Source organism: Amblyomma americanum, chromosome 7 (assembly GCF_052857255.1).
Source record: "Amblyomma americanum isolate KBUSLIRL-KWMA chromosome 7, ASM5285725v1, whole genome shotgun sequence".
Taxonomy (NCBI): Eukaryota; Metazoa; Arthropoda; class Arachnida; order Ixodida; family Ixodidae; genus Amblyomma; species Amblyomma americanum.
In genome coordinates, this window is record NC_135503.1 from 21,339,469 (window position 1) to 21,364,388 (window position 24,920).

Here is a 24,920-nt window from a genome sequence, read left to right on the forward strand (position 1 = left end):
TTCTTGCATTAGTTCCGCGTTCACTGCTCTGTGTCGCAAATGGCACTGGTTATCCCGTACCAGTTTTGTTCCAAAGCTTATCAGCCTTGCCTCAAGAAATGACCCGAAAGCGCCGCGTCGCTGCATGCAATACTGATTTTTTGAGAAACAGGTGTCTTTGCATCAAAGTGTCGCACGAACGACATGTCAATAACAGATTAACGGGTGAGAACCATGCACATCGTAACAAATGGCGCGTCCTCTTCTGGCGTGCCGCACATTTCTTTTTTGTTTGCAGCAGACTCCCGGCTCCATCTTTCAGTATCGTGTGACAAGGGTCGCTAAGTGTTTTCAGGATGCGACGGAGAGAAAAAAAAATAACTATAGGATGTGAATCGGCGCATCTGCATGCCAATGGGGCTTCTTGGTGGGCTAGTTGGTGCATTAAGTCACTCTATCTGACACCATCAAGTGACACCAAGTGACACCATCTGCATGGTGTCGCTCGCCAACTGCATGGATGATATCCGAATAGTTAGAACAGCAAGAAACGTGGATCACTGGTCGGTAATCACACTAATCTGTTCCATAAAACTGTCGAAGCTCATTCAAGTTATTGTTCTAATCTCGAAAAATTTAGAGGTTTGAAGTAACCTAATTTTGGTTGCACGATACCAAATTACTAAAGCCACTTTTTTCAACCCAACTGTTGCGCATTCAATCCTCAAAAACAAATAAAAATGGGAGGGAATTAAAAATTGCTGACGCATAGCATTGTCTATTCCGGGCACAACAGTAGCACGCTTGTTGACGTAGCAGAATACTGTGCCTCCGGCGCGTACCTTTGCGTGCATGAAGGGTTTGCGTATAAGGTTCCCTGGATTTAAAAGAATAAACAGAAGTAAGTAGTCGCATAGAGTGTCTTGAAGTGCATTCTAGTACAAAAAGCACGCCAGTTGCAACACAAAGCAGCCAGCGCCAAGACTGCGCGTAAGACGAAAGCAGACAATCACACAACACGAGCACTGTTTTCTCTGTTGTCTGCAGATTACTTCGCGTTTACATTCTCATGATTTCAGGAGAAAATACTAGCGCCACAGAAAGTTTCTAATTACTGGCAGTGTTTTTTTTTCTTGCTGATAGTTCTGAGAAGCAATATTAGTTGCAAATATATGATATACAATCACTCTGGTTGGCGTCATTTTTGCTTTCGTTGGTCCTGGACGCTGTTATAACGAAGGTCGCTTGGACTCCACCAGCCAGTCGTGAAAAGAACAGTGTGGTACCATGTCATTTCTATGGCCAGAAAAACACAATAGCTGGAATGGCTAAAAGCGCCAGGCCCTGAATATTTCACAGCGTTGCCACCGGCGTCGCTTTTATCGCTTCAGTTTGAGGCGTTTTCTATCTGGCTCGCACGGACGTCGCAGATCACGGCTGTCGTCCATTCCGATCTTTGTTTGCATGAGCGCGAAGGTAAGTCGCCGTTTCATCACGAAGACTAGGGGAGAGCAACACGTGGACCACTCATGACAGGGGAGGGAGAGGGCGCAATCAATAGTAGCCTCACCCCGGTCCCTCAACAGCGCCGCTGTAGGGCAACAGAAACGGCGACTTCGGAGAGCCAGCAAACATAATGACGCGCTCTTTTAATTTTATGAAAAAATTGTTCGATCGGCGACGAGACGTCGCCTCTTCACTCAGCCCCGCATTGACCGAGGAAGGTGCGCGGCGCCGCGACTCGCCGCCTTGGTGACACGTCGCTGCCGAGCTGACCGCATTGCGACCCGGAGGACCTGCCCGCACAACAACAAGCCCTGCACGACAAGGACACGGAAGGTAATGACGGCGACGCGTAGGGGATATGAAAAAGCTGAAAAGCTGGTTGCAGCCTCAATTTGGTGTTTCGCCATTGAGTACTGTGCAGAATCATGCTCTGAAGTGCGCTTTATATTATCTTTGGTTTCCGGAGTAAATTATGCTACTAATACCGACTTAAGCTCACTAGACGTTAAAGATCCCCAGGTGGTCGAAATTATTCCGGAGCCCTCCACTACGGCACCTCTCTCTTCCTTTCTTCTTTCACTCCCTCCTTTATCCCTTCCCTTACGGCGCGGTTCAGGTGTCCAACGATATATGAGACAGATACTGCGCCATTTCCTTTCCCCCTAGACCAATTATTAACTATTAATACCAGTTAAAGTTATTAAATAAGTTTCATTTTCTCGCTTTCTAGCCGAATGCGCTTCTCTCAAAATAAGATAGAGCAGAGTAGTGAAGAAACACAATTTAGAATACTAAGTGTACTAAGACTCCTTTTTGTTCTGGTAGGTGCCAACTTCAAACAATAGTTAAATTTTCGAAAACCCCCCTTCTAAGTCATACGAGTTGCTTGTCATGCCAGTTGCTTGCTCTCTCTTCAAGGCGGGCTTTAAGAGATAGTGTTGCATCGTGAACAGCGTTATGTTCCACTAAATATGACCGTGCTGCTCTCAGTCAAAGCGCCCGAAAAAGTTCCGGTCCTACGATTATCACAGCGCCTTTATTTCTGGAGAAAAATGCGCAACTTCGGCTATCGCCTTTTCGAATGTCACGATCATTCAGTCCTTATACGCCACCCAGTCGAGTTCCGTTCACGCGAAGCATAGGTTTTGCAAGTTTTGAGTTCTTTATCATAATGTTCAGCACTCTTGCGGTTTGGTTCAGATCCCAAAATTATGTAAAAGACCAAGTCTTTCATCTTTCAGAGTTGACTTGTCCGTTGTTCACTTAATCTGTCCGTGGCTGTGAATCTTGGTTTTGGTCATACCCTTACAAGAATTTTTTTAGACAGTTTATAGATTGTCCATAGACTTCTGTCTATAAAGTATATAGACTCTCTATAGACAAACCTTAGAGAACAGTCTATAGGCAATACAAATCCTTTAGGCAGTCTATAGACAATTTGTAAATTTATGACCGCACACTTTTAGTAGACTTTTGTATATAGACAGTCTATAGACTATGAATAGACGAAAATAAATATCTATAGGAAGGCAATAGAGTTTATAAGAAGTCTATATAATGTCTATAGACCATACTATAAGGAATTTACATCAATACTCACTTAGGCATGTTGCTACTAACAGTTCCTTCATGCAAGCGGCTGTTCTAACCTTGAACGCCGCCGTAGCCAGTGCAAAGAAACGGACGTATACTCATGCAGGTCGCTGGCGTTGCCGGTTACGACGGACGAGTCTCGACTGTGCAATGTTGGCGTGTCACGCTCCAGCTCTTATGGTGGCTCTTCTGCTGGTGGGCGCGAGGGGCTTCTCGTTCGGCGGCCAGAGGGGCGAGGACGTCGTTGAGGAACCCTTGATCGAAGAAGAGGACGAAGATGAAGATGAAGACGTCCGCCCGAATAAAACTCCTCCGGACATGCCTCCCTGGTACTCCAGCAAGGGCTTCCCTTACGACTACGGGTGAGCGGTGATGTCTTTGACTATTGGAATGTGTGTTCAAGAAAGTCATTGCGTACCGCGTTCGCTTGACTACAGCTGTCATTTGTTGCATTGTCTAGTTCCGCTACGCATTTGTGAATTGGCGTTTTGGAGTATCACATATTGTCCCGCGTACTGTCTTAATTTATTGATCCCCCACCCCTGCGTATGGATATCCGCCTCTTCATTAATAAATGGGCTTCATTATTCGTTACACCTCAGCAAATGGGCCTCAACCGTTCTTCCTTATCTTGTTTGAGCAGTACGTCATCGGCAACTTGGAACTGCAATGCGCGTCGTAGCCTAAATACCGAGAATAGATAAGTTCGCGCTAGGGAAGAGCTGTAGCGATGCATTAAGACGTTCCTTTCTGATTTTCTTTTCGTGAAGTGATGCAAACAAGTCCTGGTCGTGGCAGATAAGGAGAGAGAAAGAGCAAACAATTTTTAAGCAACACAACAGTTTTCGAGTCCTTTTTACCGTTACCTAACGAAGAGTAGTCATAAGAGTGGCCGGACCAAGAGTAGTGCTATTGGTAACGAGTTCGTTCGTTGCAGCATTGAAGAATTAGGGTGTAGTGGTGTGAGGCATGACATTTAACGTATTTATGACTGTGCAGAAGAACCTGTATGCAGCAGATCTTCATGTTCAGGGTGTCTTTGGCAGAGCAAAGACATGGGTGCGATAGTTGTCATGACTTGTATACCACGGCCCATTAAGGAAAAAAAACACATACGAGGTTAGGGAGCGTAGCTTCGACATGGTTGTGTTCCTTGAAAATACATTCGAAGGTGGGCGATTCAATTCTGTAGGCATAGCCGTCCCCGATCCACCACTGCCGCTTCCCGTCAGGTTCTATCTGCGCTCGCGTGATTAAGGAAGAAGTCTGGTTACATAATCTCTGCCCGAATGTAACTACGAAGTGGCACACAGCCGCTTCCGCTCCATCCTAGGAGGGAGAAGAAGTCGGCGCGTTTCTTGATTGAGAAAAAGGTTGCCTAATTGACACTTTTGTGCCCATTTGAACTTTCGCCTTTTATACCCACGCTATTCGCAAGTTTTCCTCTCAGGGGCCTTCTGGGAGGTGTCGTTCAGGGTCATGTATGGGAGGGCCCCTCTATAACTCAACTTTAACGTTTCCCTTGCGAGATTTTCATAAAAAAAGCGTCGCAAAAATATTCTGGGTTGACGCCTTCAATGGCCGTACTGTCTTGCTGCCTGTCTGGAACTTTTTGTACTCCTTCGAAAAATGCCTTTTGCGACTTTTGCATTGGTGCTTACCGTCTCCTAGGTAACGGGGTCTTTTTTCACGCTGTTTGTTTTGTTTTCTGCCGCAGGATGGGAGACGAGCTTAGCCACATGTTTGGTCCCGACACCGAGGACCTGTTCAAGGAAAAAGATTTCTTCTATGAGGAACCAAAGAAGACATTTGAAGAAATCTACGAAGAACTGTTCAGGTGCAGGGAGTCGTCTTTTTTTTTTTTTCCTGCGATCAAAAAAAAAAATGTTCGAATTGAAGCTTCAGAACGATACTGTACATTATTATTACTTCGCGATATTTGACGTTGTTAAATGATTTACTAAGCCCCTTCTGGTTCACATATGAGGTCATCGCTGAGGGATTAAACATAAGAGAGGGGCGTGTTCCCACCCACCTGACTCCTTTCTTTTTTCGGTACCACTAAGCCCCTGTTTATTTTCGTCGATCGCCTTGTCTGAATGGAAGGTGTCTTCATGCCCGACTTAAATAGCCACCAAATAAGCATATTATTTATCGCCAGATAAACGTAAAGTGTAATTTTCAGGTGCCTAATTATTTGGAACTACAAACAAAACATTTTAGCAGACTAGTCAAGAAACTTGCGTTGTAGTTAAATGGGGAACCCGAGCCATTAACTCTGTTCGTCTATCAATTACATCGGATATGCCTTAACATTTGCTGTCTCTGCGCAGTTCCATTATTAGTCATACCCAGCAATTCTGGACGAAAGCATTTTTGAGCGGAAAACCATTTATGAACGGAATTTTTCCGTATATTGTAAGATTTCACTATAACAATCAACATATTGTAGATCACCCGACGGCAGTCTTGAATTTTTTTCTATTAACGTTTTTTGCTATCGTCAAAAGCGTTCCCTATTGTTTTTCTACCGGAGTCTTGACTGCTCGATGCGACCGATGGAAACACTTAAAGGAAGATTCTGTTGCATATGAGAAGAATGGACCATTGCCTTCAATATTACCGTGAAAGTACCTTAAAATTATCTAATTTTCAAAATTTTTGTTCGAAATTGCTGGACATGAGCTGTCCGAAAGAGAAAATTTCTGAACATTTAGTTCGCCTAAATAGCTCATGCGAGAAGCCATGTCTCGTCGCATTCCGAGTGTGCATTGTGGTGAAGATTTCGAAACTCGCTGGTGCTGCTAAGGGGACCTGTGAGACAAGACGGCTCCAGCGCTTTGTCTTTATGCAGCTACGCATCAAAATCAGGGGTGCGCTCGGTTTTAACGCAGAACTCGTACTCAAGCATATGTTGTACGAAAATCAACTTGCTGCACACTGAACCTGTTAAAACCGATTATACGTTCTCATTTTGTTTTGCGTGGCCGAACACATTGATGCCGGTTTGCGTGGTAGAAGCAATGTGAGCAAGGCGTTCAAGGTCCAGGATGTTGAAAGGAGACTCAAGTCTTTACAGAAGCGGTGGATTTGAATTCGGGCGCTGCCATTCAGAAAATGCGCCCGGGAAATGCTGGGTACGTAGGGCGATCCACGACCCAGGAATGCACCCATATTTTACTTAAACCACCGGCAACGTAGACAGTAACGCGCTTGAAGATTCCAATATTAGCACGACTCTACACACTCCTTTATTTTTTTCGCATCACTGGTATTGAAACGTGACATTTATCTTCCTTAAACCAGAAACTCTGAATTCCATCTTTTTTGCCTCCATTACAGGTTTCATGACGTCGACAAAGATGACGCTCTAAGCCCGGAAGAAGTGCGACGGGCCCTGATCCACTCAAAGATCGACATTCTGGACGCAGAGGGAAATGGTATGAGCCATCTGACGTCGCTTAGCCACGATAGTTATTTTCATTGCGTACCAGCCTATGTTCGAAATACTAATGTCTCGGAATAGACTGTGGCTTTCATTCGTGCTAGCAAAGGCTCTGTTTGAAACGGCATCTAGTGATCTACAGCTTCATAGAGAGTTCTTATCAAGTAAATGGCTGTTGTACTTTGGACACATTCCCACTTTTTTGGTAGGGCGAGTAGCCATTTCTTCTTGAGAAGATAATAAAGCAAGAAGATACAGCCTGTCGACAGGCTGAAGTAGACAAACAAACCAATTCTATGCTGGAGCAGACGAAAAGGATTGAAAAACAAAAGTTTGCGGGAACTTAAGCTCCGCTTTTAAAGGCTTGACGCAACAGCGTTAAGAGATACCGTCAGCGGTTCCTCTTGCCTCCTCAGACACGCTCATTGGTTTTTTTTTCACGATCACAATCATTGTGTGAAAGACTACACGATATACACAAATTTAAAGCCCCGCTTTAACGAAGCCGTATGAACGTGCCTGCGTGGCCTACAATAAAGAAAAAAAGCGTCTGCGTGCCCTATGATAGCATGTCTGAATCGCAACCCAAAGGTCAGACGTTCGACTCGTGATTAATACCAAAATTATGTTTTCAGCGGAATTCATCCAGTTACATGCCGTAATGACGTTTGAGTCAGGTTGCGACCTTGTAATCACCAGTGTTCTAGAGTTTTAGTCACTTTTCAAATCCGCCGCACTGCATGTGACGCGGCCTCCTTTTCGACCAATCCGGATTTTTCGCTCACAACAACGCCGACGCCGTATTTTGCCCCGGCTCGTGCCACAGAGTAGGCTAGAGTAGACTGGGCGCAATCATCAATGTAGAACGTAACATTCTTGGAGGGAGAGGCAGCAAGAGCATCGAAGTGGACAAAACGTTCGCATGTGTGAGGACAGCTTTAGCGCGAGGGTGTGTTTCTGCCCTTAATGACGTGAACTCATCATGCGTCTAGCACTAACCTAGAGCTCGAAGTGATTTGAGCATGCTCACTTAGCTCTCCTCAATATACGAGACTTGGTTTCTTTTTTGAAGCGAAAAGCTTCACTGCGATAGGTACAGCAGTCGTCGCGAAGGCCGGAGAATGACCTTGAACGACCTTCAGCCCAACTTCGTTAGCCGTGTATGACCATATGTGGTAATGTTATGGTGTCGAACCCTCGACCCCTGACCTTAACCCATGACCTTTAGTCCACCTTTGAAATTCGACATTGGGTGACCTTTGGTTTGACCTTAGGAACATCCGATGGGATGATGTGAAGCCACGTCCGATGGGGGTGTTGTAAGACCATGTGATATACCACGTCATAGCCACGTGGTCGAGTGGGTATATATTAGAACAGCTGTCGCGAGCGTGTGGCGGAGCTGCCATGGACGAGCCTCAGACGCTTAGCAAGCGTGCTTGCTTTTCGCTGAATTCCAGGGTTAGCAAGGTTGAACCACAGTAAATTTCTTCTTCCTACCCCAGTACCACTCATTTTTCTGAGCTGCGTTGAACGTATTCTCTACCTCAGATATGGTGGACGATGCGCTGGGCGAAGACGACAAAGACAAGGACGGCATGCTGTCGCTGGAGGAATTCTTGCTCTCGCAGAAGACGAACACGAGCGGCCTCAAGAGCCTTGGTTCATTCGAGCTATGACGGCAACGCTGCTTTCCGTGGAGGACGGGGTTCCGGAGCACCGAGGCACCTTCGGGGTCATTGGTGCTGTTGACGGTGGCGTCCCATGGCGGAGAAACTTTACACAGCACTCGTTGTTTGAAGCGTTGATGTGCTGCCACGTGTTTTCTGACGCACAAATCGAGATTACTGGTTTATGTTTGGATCAGCACTTGCGGCGTTGTGGTGACGCTAGCACCTACATTTCATCCACTGCACAAAGAACGCTGATGTAATCCTGCCTTGCCTAAACGCCATCCCTTCGCGTTACTGAGTATTGCCACCAAGTTGTTCAATTCAGGGATGACACGAAAAGAAGACGCCTTCGTGAACTGTCACTTGAGCCACTGAGCACTGAAGTTGAAGACGGATAGTAAAGTCTGAACAACACTTTCTTACTGAGCGACCTTGTCTTACTTGTGTATCCTTGGTTCGTCATTGGCTAACTTAATGCACCAGAATGCTTTTCTTGGCACATCTCTACACTGGCTTTCTGCATAGTGCTATTTATGTTGAAGAAAGTATCAACTTTCAGGGTTTATTATTGTGCACTGGAGTATAGGCTATGATCTCAGTTTGTGTCTGACCAGTGGAGCTGATTATGCAGGAATAACAAATGCGTTCTAGCATTTCGAATGCAGTAGCATTGAAAGATGAAAGTTTATTAATGCATTCAAACAAAGTTATAAACGTATACAGCGAGAGGTCCCATGGTACAAGACCGCGGGCGGGACATCCAATGAAAAAAATTTCAATAAGCAACAAAATAAGAAATACACAACACATTAATTAGCGACGCAGAGAATAAATTCAGAGTGACATACGAGTTACCGAAATATTTAAATACAAACACTATAATGCAGGAGAATGTACAATAAAACACTCGATGATGCCGCGATACATAGGATCAATAACAAAAAAAGAAGGAAAAAATCACATATTAAGAAGGAAAAGCTTTAATTGAAGGATATTAGTAATTCTTTTTGTTCGTTTACATGGACTCTTAGGCAATATGCAAAGACGTGTGATGTGTTTTCTGCCGCGTTACGTCGTCTCTTGATTTGTACACTTATCAATTTTTCATTCTAGTCAAACACGTCTAAGCCAGCGAGACTTTTGTCGATTGCATGAGAACAAACAACTATGCCTCATACATTTATCATCTATTGGAAGGACACCACGTGGGTTCTTCTACTGTTTGCAAATACAATGGCTTATCTGCCGGCGCTGAAGAAGCTTTCAGGCGGTTGTGGGAGAAAACACGTTGATGATGCACGCGGCCTCTGAAAGAATCCCTTCGAAGATAATTTACGCAAAAACGCAAAATCATGGATTATATGTATCGGAAGATTCGGCAACAATTGTCCATGACCGGTAAAAGGATGTACTTATGGATTATACTGTGTTAGCCTTAAGGCTTTTGGGTCTGAAAGTGAACCCAACCGTTCACTTGGATTCACAATCCAAGTATACAAACAACCCGTCGTTCATAGCACTCCGTTAAAGCAGTCCCTCGCTGGCTAAGTAACTGGATGCTCCGGCTCTTCATCAAGGCGTCGGAATAGTGTTTAGGACAGGGTGCAGACGAGGAGAACGCAAAAGACACTGCGTATGCGCCTCAACTTCGGCCTGTTCTGCGTATTTTTCCCACAATAAAGTGCGTTCACACAAACCAGCTCCTTTGGTTACAGCCCTGTCAGTTTGTCCGTGAGCTCGCCTGTATGAGTTTTCTTAACTCCCCCTGAAAGACTGTTTGGGCAATACAGAGCTATGGGTTATGGGGGCTTAACGTGCTAAAGCGACTCAGGCTATGAGGAACACCGTGGCGAAGGGCTCCGGAAATTTCGACCAACTGGTGTCCTTTAACGTGAACTGACATCGCACAGCACACGGGCCTCTAGAATTTAGCCTCCATCGAAATTTAGCCGCCACGGCCGGGATCAAACCCGCGTCTTTCGGGTCAGCAGCCGAGCGCTATAACCACTGAGCCACCACGGCGGGTTTGCTTGGCCAATATAATGTCTGCGCGCACTCAAGTGGTGAGTTGCGGTGGCATGGTTGCCGACGAGACTGTGATGCTAAATCCTCTAACAGCAGTTTACATAAATCCGCTACCGCAATGATAAAGATTGCCAAAATCTACGGAAAATTTCGCAGCATACAGTACTTGGTAAATAGCGTAGTAATTACGCGCGGCTTTACTCAACCTAGAAAATTCAAGTACCCTTCCTTTCGAAGTCCCACAATTCACCATATTGGCGTCTCAAGATCGAAAGAGTGAAATACAGCAGCTGCATGTATTGCATTAAAGATAATAGTTGCAACTGCGAATGTATCGTATCGAATAGATACTGTGTAGTATGCATCATGCGAATGAAACTTGCCAGCGCTTCAAACGCATTGTGTGGAAAAGCGTAGAGGGCGTCTTCCTGAGAATATTTCCGTCCTTTTTTACATCATTTCATTACCTCTTTTCGATTGGAAAAGAGTATGGAATATTATTGGCTAAACTAGACTACGGCTTAGTTGAAAGACTCACTGGTCGTAAATCTCACGCGGTGGCGGCGGCTACTAAGTAATGAACCCCGTCCGTGACGTCAGCTGAAGGTCCGCCCCTTTTACTTTGTGGCTGGCGCTGCTCTCAATGCTGAACTACCTTATAGTTTCCGACGGGAACTCGCTGTGGCGGAGCGGCTGTCTCCACAAGTCTCCCTTGTTTGTGGCTTTTTTGTTTATTTCCTGCTTTCCGCTTAGTTTCACATTCAGTTCCCCCTTATATTGCGTCAGCGCTATTTCATTCGTTTGTTTTATTCAAAGTACCCTTAAATGCCCTCTTCCGAGGGTACTGCATAAAGGGGCGGGGGGGGGGGGGGGAGAGAAATAAAGATAACACTGCCGTCACAACCTGTCACTAAGAGAAAATACAATTAACTACTCAGCATTGTGAAGAGATTTCAGAAATTACGAAAGCAAGAATTGTCGTAAGAAAACACAATGACGACCACAAGTAAATCACGGAAACAAAAAAAAATGCACGACAACTGAATTCCGCGGGTGCATAATGAACCACCACACAGGCGCACGTCCTTCACACCGACAAAAAAAAGATGGTGGCACTATGGCTGTAGGTTTTGTTAGATATTGGCCAAAGAGCGGATTCGCTCCTGAAGTTTAGTCATGTCAAACTCCTTAGCTATAATAGATAGCAAACAGTTCCGTTTGATGATCGTGCGCGATATGAATCTCTTTGCGAAAAGGGGTGTGCGGCATGAGGTGCGCTTTTCTTCGAATGCATGATCAAGGCGTGGGAAATTGGATGTCGGTGCCTGAAAGTTATCTTCATGAAGCGATGATTTAAGATAAAGTTTATGAAAAAGTGAAAGAAGTGCTTTGCGCCGGGAAGACAACGCCGGTAACTGAAAGCGTGCTTTCAAAGCTGTGAGACTGCTATGACGTGAATAGTCGATAAATTAATCGTTCCGCACAGTTTTTCAAAGCCTCGTGTTATTTAGGACCTGGGTTTGGTCGGGTTCCCAGATTTAAGATGCGTATTGTATTTTAGGACGGTTGAAAGTGGTGAAGACAAGTTTGCTAGTCCTCTTTCGACGAAAAAGCCGTCGTCTCTCTGAGCTTGTGTGTGCGTGCGTGTGCGTACGTGTGTGTATCGGAATACACCTTCAGTTCCCCCGGCTGGAAGTGAAACTCCCACACAGAACACTCCACCCACCTAAATTCTACGAACATAAACCTAGCGAAGGCCCTGGGTGGGCTGCATATAACAGCTCGCTCCATAAAACACAAAACGCAATTACTCATTTTCTGCAGTTCATTATAGAAAAGCGTTATGCTTTACATATATAACCACGTGACTTCAAAGGCACCATAGCGGAACCCGCAGAGTCCCTCCATTTCTGCCGCGCCACGGCTACATATACGCGTCACGCGAGGACTCTGATAAGCGTGCGGATAAATCCGATGCGACGTAGTGAGGGCTTCTTGTGTACCCTCCTGCATGCCCGATTGCGTCGCGCACTTCCCTGCCCGCGCCTATCCGGCTGGGAGAGCTTATCACCTGCGGCTCTCCTGGAACCCGGCCACAAAAACATCGCCAGCACGCCGCGCTACGATACACATTGTCGGACGGCCAACACCTTCCCACGCATGGGCCGAGGATACGTTCCGCTTTTGTTGTGCACATCGGGTTTATCTAATGAAGCAAACTTTTCGTCGGTAAAAGAACAAAAAGCGCGACCTGTCAAGTAGTTGAACGTGATCGGACCAGGGAGGACACGGCTGCGTTGCCGTTGCCGGTGGCTCTGGCCAACATGCTGTTGACGCTTCACGTTTTCCGCGACGCAAGGACGATGGTTCCCCGCCTGTGTGTGCGCGATACAAGATTCAGGTGTTCCTACAGCGGACAAAGGTAAGGACCAAGGAACAGCTTGTATTTTGCGCCCTAAAGTCAGGTCTGGTGGCTCTCGTATGCTGGTGATTGTAAGTGACCTAATGTCATTTATGCCTCGCAAAGCTACAAAATTCGTCGTGATGCGTCATTTATGGGCTGAGGCTGAGCCATTTTAAATGATGTACAACATTTTCGACTACTGAGTCCGTTTTTTTTTCCATGAGCGCGAGACCTTTTTGTCCAGTCTAAGGAGATGAAAGCAGACAGCATCGCTAACGCCGTGTACCCTGACGCTGCACAACCTTAGATGCATGCAGTAGGAAAGATACTTTTGAAATTCTCTGAGGACCCTGGCATCCTGGGGTAGTGATAGTTCACTTTTTTTGCTTACTAACACTAAGCCACGCAGGCGCAGCAATTGCCAACATCATCAATTTAAGGATAACCGGTTAAACAATCCTGAGAGTGCAGTCTAAACAACCAGGAGAGTACTTCTCACATACGTTAGCTCTTTGAGTTGCTAACAATTTTATGTTTACAAATAGACGATGCCTACAGAACGTGCATCACACGAGTGCAGTACTCTGCGTCGCAAAATCTGTTGACCAGTTGTACGGAAAAGAGTAGGACTAACGTTTCCAAATGACACCAACTACGAATGACTACCGCAGTTAATGCAACGTCGATTCTGGCTTTGCCTTTGGCTTGTACCGTCTTGCAATGTGCTGTAAACGGCGACGTTCTGACTAGCTCTCATGTTGCTGGCATGACCACAGGGCGTCGCTTGGCATAATCGCGGCATTCTCGAAAACTAGCATGTATGCCTGTCTAGCCCAAGTTACAACGGTAATGACCCGTTAAGCATAAAAACAAATGAAACATAGCGGCAAGAATGGCTTAGCTGTTTTTCGCAACTCCATCTTCGTGTTAAACGACTGTCAAAGGACTAAATATTCTTGTGTCCGCCATAGGGGATCGGAGATTTTTACCAAGATTGTGCAAGTCATGACGCGCTCTATGCCAGTCCTTGCTGTGTCTTTGCCACACTCAGTGGATGAGCGCGTTTCAGTGTGAAATGTCTGGAAATGCTATTTTCTAAAGCGTCGAAAGATACTCGCGTGTACTACGGCCCGAATTTTTGCTTTTTATTATCAACAACTGCGTTGCCAGAGCACCTTGTAGCTGCTAAAGACAGTGATTTGCACTTTTCAACCATTTGTACTATTTTGTGCTTTTGGCCACAGCTTTTGCTGACCGTTTGTTTCTGCCTTAAAGCAGGGAAACTTTCGATAATCAAAATCTTCTTTGTGTGCATAAAACGTCGAGCTTACGTTTGCAATGAGCAGCTTCCTTTGTGTGCATAACACATGCGATTTGTGCTTCCGTTCCTTAAAAACAGCTTGAAAACTGGCGTATTGTTTTACATCTTTTGCAGAAGAGCGCTAACCAAGCTAAGCTACTACCACAAGCCCGGAAAGCAGCGTCTTTTTCCTTGCACACTGGGCGATGTGATCGACAGGACAGCCGAGAAACGGGGAGACAATCTGGCCATTGTGTCCTGCCACCAGTCGATCAGGAAGACCTACGCAGAGTATAAGCAAGACGTATGAACCACCCTCTTTCCTACTGCGCTCGGTGACCACGGCAGGGGAACATAGTTTTAATTACTAGCAGATGTTTCATGAAGAACGCACGGTGACTCTTAAGTAATATGACCGGCAGAATACTCAAAACTTGCGCGACGAAGCAGTCTTCCTCATATTGCATCAGGTTATCCACCAATCAACGCATATGAGGGGAAAAACGGTGAATTCGTATTTTTGCAATCAGAGTGGATGGGAAAATAACACCGGGCGCTGAGTGTTAGCTGATGTAGCTAGCAGGAAAAACGCCACTCGTAAAGCGCACATGGCGTGAATGTCTTGGCATCGAATCGTTCACATCACACGGTCTCAGAGTCAAGAATCTGTGAACTCTCACTCCCTGGGTTCTTTCAAAAAGAATGGTGCTGTGGTTTCGACGGCAAGAGAAAAGAGGCGGGAAAGGCCGCGGGGAACAAAGCTTTTGTACATGGGTTCAACAAAACTGCTTGCAAGGCACTATCGGTGGAAAATTGTTTGAAATCGTTGCCGTTTACGTTTGCACCTGCTGCACTTAGTCTCCCAAGTCACCATGCTCATCAGAACACGGATTGGGCGACCATCTCGGCTATTTTTAAACACTAGTGGCGGAACAAAATCCTAGACACTTAATGGGGCTCGGGGTTAACGTTTTGAATTTAGTTCAACACAAGGCCTTAACGTGCGCATCCTTTACGTGAGGCGACTCTTGCGAGCTCAGTCGCTGCCAATATAACATGCCCGTTATTTCAAATATCTAAAAGAAAACAAGGGTCCCTAATTTCAGCCTAGATCATATCCTCTTGTTAGAGTATGGTCTCGGTGAATTTTTAGATGCGCAATTTATATCGACAAAATCATAGGAATGGTAAATGAGGACGCGTTTTCTGTTGCAGATTGACAACTTCGCAGCTGCGCTGATATCGCTCAAGTTGGGGGCCGGGTCCAGGATAGCGATTGTTGCACCAAACATGTACGAGTGGGCTGTAGTGTTGTTTGCCACTGCCAAGGCAGGATTGGTGCTGGTGAGCATCTGTACCGATTTCAGCTCAGTGACTTCCACCTGCGAGGTATGACCAAATTTTTGCTTTCTTTCGCTAGGTCAACGTGAACACAGCTTACCAGATTACCGAGCTTGAATACTGCCTGAACCACGTAAGCTTATACCGAGTGCTCCAATATTTCAGTGCACAACGAGACCCCGAATCTTTTCAGACTGACTGCAAGGCGGTCATCATTTCGGAGCAATTTTCAAAGCTGGACTACTACAAGATGTTGGTCAAACTGGCCCCAGAGCTAACATCGTGCACTCCAGGCGAACTCAAAAGCTCAAGGTATCGTGGACATATGCTTGTCCGCAGATTTTCATTAATGGTTGTACTTAAGATTTAATTGATGGCTGGCCTGACGATAGGCCTAGCATTGTGTTCCAGGCCATATATGAAACTTGACACACAAACAACACACACGCACGCACGCTTACACATTCGCAGAAATTAGCTGAATCGTGTTGAGGTGTTAGCGTCGAGGTATGGTAGCGGTAGCCGCAATATAACTTTCAACTAAGCATAACCGCCCTGTTGGCTACGATGCTTTAGGTATCTTACCTCTTCCTAGGTCAACGCCTGAGCAATGATGCAAGCAAGCTCATTGAAACCTGTCTCGTTTGCAGGCTTCCGAGCCTGAAGCACGTCATAGTCATCGGAGAAACCGCCAAACCGTAAGGGGTGTCTTTATTCCATTATACTTATCAAGTATTCAACAACGTATATGACTGCGTTGTAACATGCTTCTGACGTTATTCGCGTTTACTAAGAAACACATATTATTCCTGAAATCTTTTCTTTTTCTGGCTCTCAAAAATTTGGTTATGGCTGCTCTGTTGCCGTCGGTAGGCTGGCCAATGCATTCAGTCATCGCCTCAGTCTTGAGTGAAGCATGGTAAAATACAGAGCTCAAAAATTTTAATTTGAGCTAGTGCGAAGCATAGAATGGAAGATACTTATATGTAACATGAATTGTTAACACGAAGAAAAACGTATCTGTGGCTCTAAGCAGCTTCTTGAGATGGAGATCTATTTAACCAACCATGTGCAGTCGAGGACAAAAGTCTCTGGACCGCGTGATCCGCAAACGAAGCAGATAGTTATTTTATTAGCCGCCGGTTGGAGTGCACACTTGGGGAGGTGAAAGAAGAGCCTTTTGACTTTCACCTACAAGTACAGTGTCAAATTGGTGGTTAGTAATAGAGCTATCAGCTTCGTTTGCAGACCACGTGGTCCAGACACTTTTGTCCCAGACTGTACGTTGCAGCTTTTACTTTAGTGCAACAAAAGCAGCGCTTTTCCTACGATCTTCACACTCGTCATTTCAATGCCAAAATCCTGCTTCCTGCAGGGGCACTGTTACGTTCGCTGACCTCATGGGGTCGGTTACCAGCGAGCATCTCCGCGCCTTGCGCTGCACAGCCTCCAAGTTGCAAATGGACGACGCTGCCAACCTGCAGTTCACATCAGTAAGAACACGAGCCGCTTAACGAAGCGATAAAAACTTCGTTTAAAGAAATATTTGCCAATAGCGGTACTAGGCGACTTGAACTTCTACCATCTCCTACTGTACGATAACCTCTAAAATCATCCTTCGCATTTGGATAATTTAGCCGCCTAACATCCACATATTTATTGTCAAATGCGGCGTGCAAGACATTAGCGAAACTTCGTGAAGAAATTTGATGAACTCCTGTAGAGAACAATCTTCTCTCCGCAGGGTACAACTGGAAAGCCCAAGGCGGCACAGTTGTCTCACTTCAGCCTTGTGAACAACGCCTACCTTGTCGGTCGGAAACTGGATCTACACAAGCAGGTATTGAACGTCAGGTGATAATGTGGCACAGAAGTGTTTGATTTTATACAACCGTTTTCGTGGAGGAAGGGACCTTACGCTGTGACAATAAAGGTAACCTCCGGTTTTATTACTTTTTTTCGTGATTCACTACTTATTTATGCTTATACATGACATTATCATCATGATCCATTGGTCCAGACATGGCATGAAAAAAAGGAAAGCAGCTTCAACCCAGCTGTCATAATTTTGAAAATTACATCGCTAATAGCGCAAGACAAGGTATTCTTAGCATTTTGAACAGCGCGAAAAAACACGGACTAAGCAACAAACGCGCAGACACACGAAGCTCTATGAAATAAATTTTTATTAGGAAAATTTTATTTCATTAGGAGTTTAATTTTGTTAGGAATTTATTATTTATTAGGAAAGCCTTCAGACTCAGCGCGCGTTCACCAACTGCTTAACGTTCACCCCTTAAAAATTTTCTTTGAACTGTCCATAGACTTATGTCTATAAAGTCTATAGACTTTCTATAGACAAATCCTAGAGAACAGTCTATAGGCAATACAAATCCTATAGACAATCCAAAGTTCTATTGCCATGCACTTTTAGTATACTTTTGTCCGTAGACGGTCTATAGACTATTCGTAGACAAAAGTAAATATCTATAAGAAGGCAATAGAGTCTATAAGACGTCTATAGACTGCCTACAGACCATTTTTGTATGGGGTACCAGCTCGCCCAATTTTCGGTTCTACAAGATATTCTTGCGTGCCGCCTTCCTCATTCAAATATGTTTAAATGCTCTGCAAAAATGCTTTCCTCGTTTCTATGTGTTCCCACTGTCATTGCGACCATTGTATTTGTCCAGGACGAGTCGATCTGCCTGAACGTGCCACTGGTACATTGCTTCGGCTGCGTCGCTGGCACGATGTCGGCTGCTATTTTTGGGTCCACCATTGTGATGCCAGCGCCAAGCTTCAGAGCGGACGCTGCCCTGAGGTGCATCGAAAAGGAGGGGTAAGATATCAACAGCCCTATTTTGAGAAGTTTCATGGCCTATTGTTAAGTGAGATTACTTTTTGCAGTTGCACGGCTATATACGGAACGCCTTCGATGTACATCGACATTCTACAGCACGTTGAAGGCAGCCACGACAATGTGCCTTCCATTCGAAGAGGTGAGAGAAAAGGGCTTCGTGACATTTTTGGTTTTTCGAAGTTCAAGTTTTTCTGTATTTTAATTTCTCAATTGAGTGAAAGAGCCGCTTGAACTTTTCTAAGGCATCAGTGGTTACGTAATTACTATGTTGTGTGTGATTGATATAAAGGTATAACTTTATTATTATTTACACTCCTAGTAAACATCTTTCCTTTGGAAGCTCGGAGCTTTCATGCTGCTGATCAAGCTTACCTTAACTCTTCGGTACCACGAGCCCCTACTATATTATTCACGGCATTGAGCTACACTAGTTTTGTCCTTGCCAGCACAACAACCGCGAAGCAAGATCACCCTTATAATAACGGTCTGCAGACTGTATATAGGCTACTTATGGACTCAATTGCCTTCCTTTAAATATTACATTTTTTCTATTCATAATTTATGACTGTCTATAGACAGAAGTCAACTAAAAGTGTACGGCCATAAACCTAGTTTGTCTATAGACAATCTAAGTACTTATATGATTTCTTTTTCTATAGAACGTCTACAGATTTTATTGACAAAAGTCTATGGACCGTCAATCGAGTGTCTGAAGGAATTTTTGTAGGGGCATTTTCACCCTGTCATGTATTTAGACTGGGATCTAGCCCTGTCTTAAGCCAGTATTGTGATTAAGGGCACTGCGAACTCCAAGTGCGCAGCCCTAAATTATGAAAAAATAACGGGGGTCACTGCTTCAATTATCAGGGTTTGCGTAGTTTTCGTAAGGATATAGGCAACACAGCTTCCCTTCCCATTTAGCGGCTCATACTACGTGGCCGTATCTGGGTTTTGTAGACGAGCTTACTGTTAGCCCCGGCATTTTATTTTGTATTTTTATTTTCAATGATACTTTCACGATAAAATTAACTTAAAAACAGAGAAATAAGGCTATAAACGTGAATGCAGCTGTCATATCCGGTGCCCCATGCCCTCATCAAGTGATAGAGAGTGTCATGAAGAAGCTGAACGTCTGCCGCTTTCATGTAAGTACAGAATCTCGACATTGCCTCTAATATGAATTTTTTTAGTAAACCTTAAGTGCAACACCTGGACATTGCACACTGCACAGTGTGTACAAAAAATGAATACGCTCGAAAAGTGTTGATTGCAACTGGTCACGTGCTTTCTTCTCCCCTCTTGCCATCCACTGAGCTCTTTTTACAGAAAACTATAAATGAACCAATGAAGAAATCAATAAAAAGTAGTGTTAGTAATAAGACGAGCCCCAAGACCAGCAGGAAAAGTTCATACTGAACTATCTTTATGCTAAATGCAATGTCCTTGTGCACCATCGATCTTGCGCACTTTCTGTGATGGATTCTTATGACTCTCTGTAGATCTTGTACGGAACAACAGAAACAAGCTCTATGATCGCAGCTAACGACCCGAACCAGCCTCTTGATCGGTGGATAGATTCCGTTGGAAAGCCACTTGATCATGTTGAAGTGAGTATGAACTGATTGCCCTCATCACAACCAGTTTGCTTCCTCTTTCAAACCTATTAATCCTCGATAACAGTCAGGATTTTTGTTAATTGATGAACACTTCAACTGCAGTATGTTACCGATGATAAATGCGCAGACTAGGTATTGCTGTGTGTGTGTGGTGACACACACAGAGCGTTGTGAGTGTCCTTCCTTTCTTGTCTTAGGTATACGCGCTGTTTTCTCCTACGGTTATTATTAACTGCCGTCACCTCGCCCTTGAGGCGACGCCAACCGGGCTGAAACATCTAGCGAAAGATATTCGTAAGGTAATAAATAATTTTGGTTTGAATAATAATCAATTACGCGCAAGCAAAAACAGTCATCTCGCTTTGCGCAACTGGTGCTGACCCTGCACTGATTCTGGTAAAATGCCCAAGTTTATACTTCGTCAGCCTCTGGCGCTTTCAATTGCTGAGACACCATGGGTTGCCGGCATTACGACACAGGTTTCACATGTTTCTTTACTGCTTGACACAAACCTCCGAGTGCCATTGCGGATAGTTCAAAAAGTTAACTGTTGGATTAGTTTCCATTGGAGACTTAGTCATGTTTACAGTGCAATGAAAACAAGGACGGCAGTAAGGCGACGAACACAGACGGTCGTGAACACCAGCGTTCGTAATTTTTCTGTCGTTTTTGCTGTACTCACGCTTCAGACATTACTAAAGTAATTGTAGTCACGAGTTACCAATAAGGCACATTTGTATCGCGTCAGCTCAAGTGCTGGTCAAATAATTTGTCAGGTAATATTTCCTGCTTCTTTCTGTAAAGTCCCTTAGCAAGCCCGGTTACTTTATTGGTTGACTGATGTAGGCTGGAGGTTTAGTATCTTGTAGACATCATTTGCGTATTTCAGTAACTAAGCAATCAGGTAATTTGTCTGAGTTTGCTACTTTATCGTTGTTGCCATCTTTGCGTGTAAGTTAAACACAGGTATGGGTTACAATTCTCTTTATGTTTCTCTTTTTCAAGGTAAAAATCGTCGATCCTCAGAACAGGATTGTTCCCGTCAACCACAGAGGCGAACTTTGCACCCGAGGCTACGCGGTCTTCATGGGGTACTTCAAAGAAGACAAGAAGACGAAAGAAGCTGTACGCAATGGCTGGTACCATACTGGGTCAGGTCTACTTTATGCGTGCTTAGTGCAGTTAGATAAAGAAAAATGCTTACCGCGCGAACTCTGTTACTAAACAAAATCACAAAGACTTATCCGACTGACGGCTTGAGATCATGCTTTTCTGGGGCAAGAGGTTTCATCGAAGTCAGGGAAGCTGTCGCGGTCACTTTAGAGAAAGCGTATCAAACCATTCAACAAACAACCTCTCTTGGTTTCTAGTTCGACACCTGCTAGATCTAATTCCCAGTCATTGGTAAACTTTGAAAAAAAAAAGTGTTGTTTTATGACGCATTGTTTTTCGTGTTGGCAGTATGACAGCATGTGGACAGTATGACAGTATGTGGAATGAATTCCGATGGCCACACAACGAACTCTATGTTACAGTTCTTTATAGTGCCATGCTGCGCATCATTGCAGTGGAACGTATAGAAGGCGAAACATCCCTATATAAACATGGAGCCAAATAAAAAATGGACGGAGGATAGAAGAGGGAGTGGCAAAAAACTTGGCGTAAAAATTTAATACCAAAATGAAAGAAGCAAACAGCAATAATGCCCCCGCATGACGATTTTCGTCGAAACTTGCAAGCTTTGTCATCCCCCTAAAAAATAAAGCCCCTTTCTCATGCAGTTTTGCCGCTGTTTAGTCTATCAGCAGTTCTAGTGGCTTGACCTATAGGGTCACTTATAAGCATTAACTCACATATTGTATATTACAGAATAGTCACACTTGCACTGTGTGCTACTGCACGGCATAGAGACCGCATTCCGTTTTAGGCATTTTGCTTGACTCCCTGCTGATTCTGGCAAAACATTGATGAAAAGAAAAGCAGTAAACACACGCAGCGCTATTGTCTAATCCTGTAAAATCGCGACGTGTGCCTCAGTTCGCCAGGACGTATGTGCTGTCGTTTATCGCATCCTCGTGGAGCGGATCCCATTCCGCGCGCTCGAAACAGTAGCAAGACACGCAGAGCGAAAGGCCAAGTTTTGTGCGTTCGTCATATGCTGTTCCGTGCAATGACAGCACAGCGTTGCCGAGCGATTGCCTACGAGAAAGGCGAGGCTAATTTTTAAACGCGTGCAGAGACGGCGCTGTGATGACGGAAGATGGCCGAGTTTCCATTTTGGGCCGCATCAGGGACGTCATCGTGCGCGGTGGGGAGAGGGTCTACCCGCAGGAGGTTGAGCAGAGCCTCTACGCACATCCCGCCGTGCAGGAAGCGCAGGCAAGTGGCCGCTGAACAGAAAAAAGAAGAAATAAGGTTTCTAATTTCCGTTTCACCACATTATTAGAGGCGCAAGCACCAAAAATTAGTTTTACCTCGCTTCGCTCAGTACATGCAAATTTTATTACTGTAATAAAACGCTGTTTTGCAGGTGGTTGGAGTACCGGACGAAAGGAAAGGCGAACAGGTTTGTGCGTGGATAAAGCTGAAACCAGGACTAAGCCCGAGCCCAGAGGATATTAAAAACTTCTGTAAAGAGAAGGTTGGTATCTACGCTGCCGCTCATGGAAATTCATTTCATTTCATTTCATTTTATTGCCTTAAAGGCCCCAAAAGAGGGGTGTTACATAAGGGGTGGCAACAATTAAAAGCACAGATTCACAATAACAGGAAAGTTTTTACATCTTCAGTGAAAAGATTTGGACAAGTGATGATGGCAACGTTGTCCGGAAGGCCGTTCCAGTCTGCGGCTGCACGAGGAAAGGAGGAATTAGAAAAAGTGACGGTGCTTGACCGTGGACGGGAAACTTGTAGGTGGTGGCTGGCGCGATGAGATATGCGTGCTGGGGGAAGAATATAAGGTGCGACGTGCATAGGGCTGTGGAAGAATTTGTGAAATAAAGACAGGCTGGAAATGCGATGGTGGATCGATAAGGGTGATAATCCGGATGCTGTTTTTAAGGAGGAAACGCTGATGTCATAAGAGTACGATGAATGAATGAAGCGATCAGCGTGATTTTGAACAGATTCGAGGGCATTGATGAGGTAACCTTGATGAGGATTCCAAATGGACGATGCAAATTCTAGTTTGGACCTGACAAATGATTTGTAAGCTAATAAATTTACATTTTGGGGAGCATGGTTGTTATAGCTTCGATTTTTGTCGCGGGCGTAAATTGCACTCTCCTACCACTCCACAGGCGCTGAATTTATGCCTCCCCCAGCCCGTGTCTGTGCCATCCCACTTCTCTTCTGGAATTGTTACATAAAGAGCCTCGCCTATCTTTTCTCTTCCTCTGTGGTCAGAAGCGAGTAGGGTACTAGCACCTAGTGGCCGAAAAGCCCACAACGGTTTGTGTATGTCACTATCCACCTTGGCGCGGTCGCGCTATTATTTTTCGCTATGTCATACACCTACAACTAGCCCACCAGCACCTATTAGCGAAAGAAAGTCGTTAAGACGTCGTTTCTTCCTCAAGTTCGTGGGGATCCCCGCAAGTCACTTTTATGGCGCAATGCTTTAAGGGGAGTGGGAGGAGGGGTGCGCAAGACGAGGGGAGGGGGCCTGTGGATTTCTTCCCATGTACTAAGACGTAAGAATGCGCCAGATATTCCGTATCTCTATCACTGCCCACGAAAAGCAGACCGAACGAAATTTCTATACAGACCGCAACGGTGGTCTAGTGGTTGAGCATCTGGCCCGCATGCGGTAGGTGCGGGGTTCTATCCCCAGTGCCTCCGGGCACCCGCCGGTGATGCAATGGGTAGAAGCTTCTCCTGGCCTGGCGCTTGGTTTATCTGGGGTGAAATGCTTGGAAAATGGGTCTTTCACCCCACCTTGAGAAGTAAAAAAAAATGCCTTGTGTCATGGCGCTCTTTGACCGCAAATGCCTTTGCGCCATAAAAATTCATTATAATCGTCATCGTCATCAAACCTCTACTATAAGCCAATAGGTGCCGCCGATGCAAGAACTTTTATTGGAGCACCTTCTCGGGCGTTAATTTGCCACGTACTTTTTTCGCAAGCCTTGACGCGTTCATGTTTTTGATTTTGAGTTGCGGAGGCTTATGCGCGAGCCTGAATAGAAAAACTGGACGCTGTACTAAACTGTAAATGTACTTAACTCGCACACTGAACTGGTGACCGTGTTGTTTAGTAAATCTAATTTCCCTTTGCAGTTGACTCACTACAAGGTTCCCAGATACATACTTTTTGTCGGCGAATTTCCCAAGACGGTGTCCGGCAAGGTCCAGAAACACGTCATCAGAGAAGAGAGCCGCAAGATACTCCACTTATGATCGTTCAACGACGTGTCTTTGCACTGTATAAAAAAGAAACACTCCATTACTGCATCTTACAATAATAATACCTGTGAGTTCCTGTGAGTTGTGCTTTGTATGAAAAAAAGTCACAAAAATAAAAGTATTGCTGTGAGCGGTGATATCTTATAATCAGTAAAACTAAATTTGCTCTCCTAACTAAAAATATCAGAAGTTATCCAAAAATGCATCATGTCCATATAGGATGCAAGACGGAGTAATGAAAAACTCTATTTGCTCCTGGTAGATGCCTTCATCGTTTACTACGTGCTAAAAGAAGACGTAACCTTGGACGCGAAGGAAATTGTGTTTGAAGAGAGAGAGAGAAGTTTAATAAAAAACAACAGAATATAGCCAGCGTTTAAAAATTGCTGGCATGCTACTCTGCGCGGGTAAGGGAACTAGGGAATTAAAGGCGTAAGGAGAGCGGTGCGGAAAAAGGGATGTAAACCAAATAAATGGGTGAGAAGATAAAACGCAGCCATTAAATGCGTACTGATGTCCTTCGGCGTGTAATGATGTTACATACTAAATAATGAGGTGCGTAGTCCGACAAATGGGCTAACCAAGTTCGCTGCGTGAAGAATGTATGAGGATAACATGCAAGGGGAAATTACAGCTTGTTAAAATGTCCAGTCTCCTTTAAAAATGCAAATAAAAAGTTCATTGCATGTCTCTGTTGCCTAGCGTAGGCTAAGGGACTTAAAACACTGTCCATTGTTAGAGGCACTGGGGAGAGCTTCTCCATGCAATGTT

At 44.8% G+C, this 24,920-nt stretch overlaps 2 protein-coding genes across 3 annotated transcripts; both read left to right on the forward strand.

The window, feature by feature from the left end:
* The first annotated feature begins 3,115 nt into the window (after nt 1–3,115).
* Nucleotides 3,116–8,601, forward strand: LOC144096987 (uncharacterized). Its single transcript, XM_077629793.1, has 4 exons — nt 3,116–3,440; nt 4,796–4,915; nt 6,421–6,518; nt 8,075–8,601. The coding sequence occupies exons 1-4, from the start codon at nt 3,229–3,231 to the stop codon at nt 8,200–8,202; spliced, it is 558 nt and encodes a 185-aa protein (XP_077485919.1). The 5' UTR covers nt 3,116–3,228; the 3' UTR covers nt 8,203–8,601.
* Nucleotides 8,602–12,348: 3,747 nt separating this feature from the next.
* On the forward strand, nt 12,349–24,278 carry LOC144098650 (medium-chain acyl-CoA ligase ACSF2, mitochondrial-like). 2 transcript variants are annotated; one of them, XR_013307219.1, is made up of 16 exons: nt 12,349–12,643; nt 14,061–14,229; nt 15,141–15,269; nt 15,346–15,399; nt 15,460–15,578; nt 15,917–15,964; nt 16,642–16,759; nt 17,011–17,106; nt 17,960–18,108; nt 18,177–18,268; nt 19,198–19,274; nt 19,629–19,736; nt 20,751–20,870; nt 21,983–22,124; nt 22,276–22,386; nt 24,024–24,229. XR_013307219.1 is itself a non-coding variant. In XM_077631452.1 (16 exons), exons 1-16 carry the CDS (start codon nt 12,546–12,548, stop codon nt 24,141–24,143), a joined length of 1,776 nt encoding a protein of 591 aa, XP_077487578.1. In that variant the 5' UTR covers nt 12,349–12,545; the 3' UTR covers nt 24,144–24,278. The 2 variants fall into 2 exon arrangements, 1 of the variants encoding a protein (XP_077487578.1); XM_077631452.1 differs by having other exon boundaries at nt 20,751–20,896; nt 24,024–24,278.
* The last annotated feature ends 642 nt before the right edge of the window (nt 24,279–24,920 follow it).

What these genes read in the sequence shown, in the direction of transcription:
- LOC144096987 (XM_077629793.1), top strand. Translation starts at nt 3,229, where the DNA reads ATGTTGGCGTGTCACGCTCCAGCTCTTATGGTGGCTCTTCTGCTGGTG. An exon ending in GGCTTCCCTTACGACTACGG is followed by an intron (nt 3,441 to 4,795) that starts GTGAGCGGTGAT and finishes TTTCTGCCGCAG; the next exon opens with GATGGGAGACGAGCTTAGCC. An exon ending in TCTGGACGCAGAGGGAAATG is followed by an intron (nt 6,519 to 8,074) that starts GTATGAGCCATC and finishes TCTCTACCTCAG; the next exon opens with ATATGGTGGACGATGCGCTG.
- LOC144098650 (XM_077631452.1), top strand. Translation starts at nt 12,546, where the DNA reads ATGCTGTTGACGCTTCACGTTTTCCGCGACGCAAGGACGATGGTTCCC. An exon ending in ATCGGAGAAACCGCCAAACC is followed by an intron (nt 15,965 to 16,641) that starts GTAAGGGGTGTC and finishes TGCTTCCTGCAG; the next exon opens with GGGCACTGTTACGTTCGCTG. An exon ending in AGGTGCATCGAAAAGGAGGG is followed by an intron (nt 18,109 to 18,176) that starts GTAAGATATCAA and finishes TACTTTTTGCAG; the next exon opens with TTGCACGGCTATATACGGAA.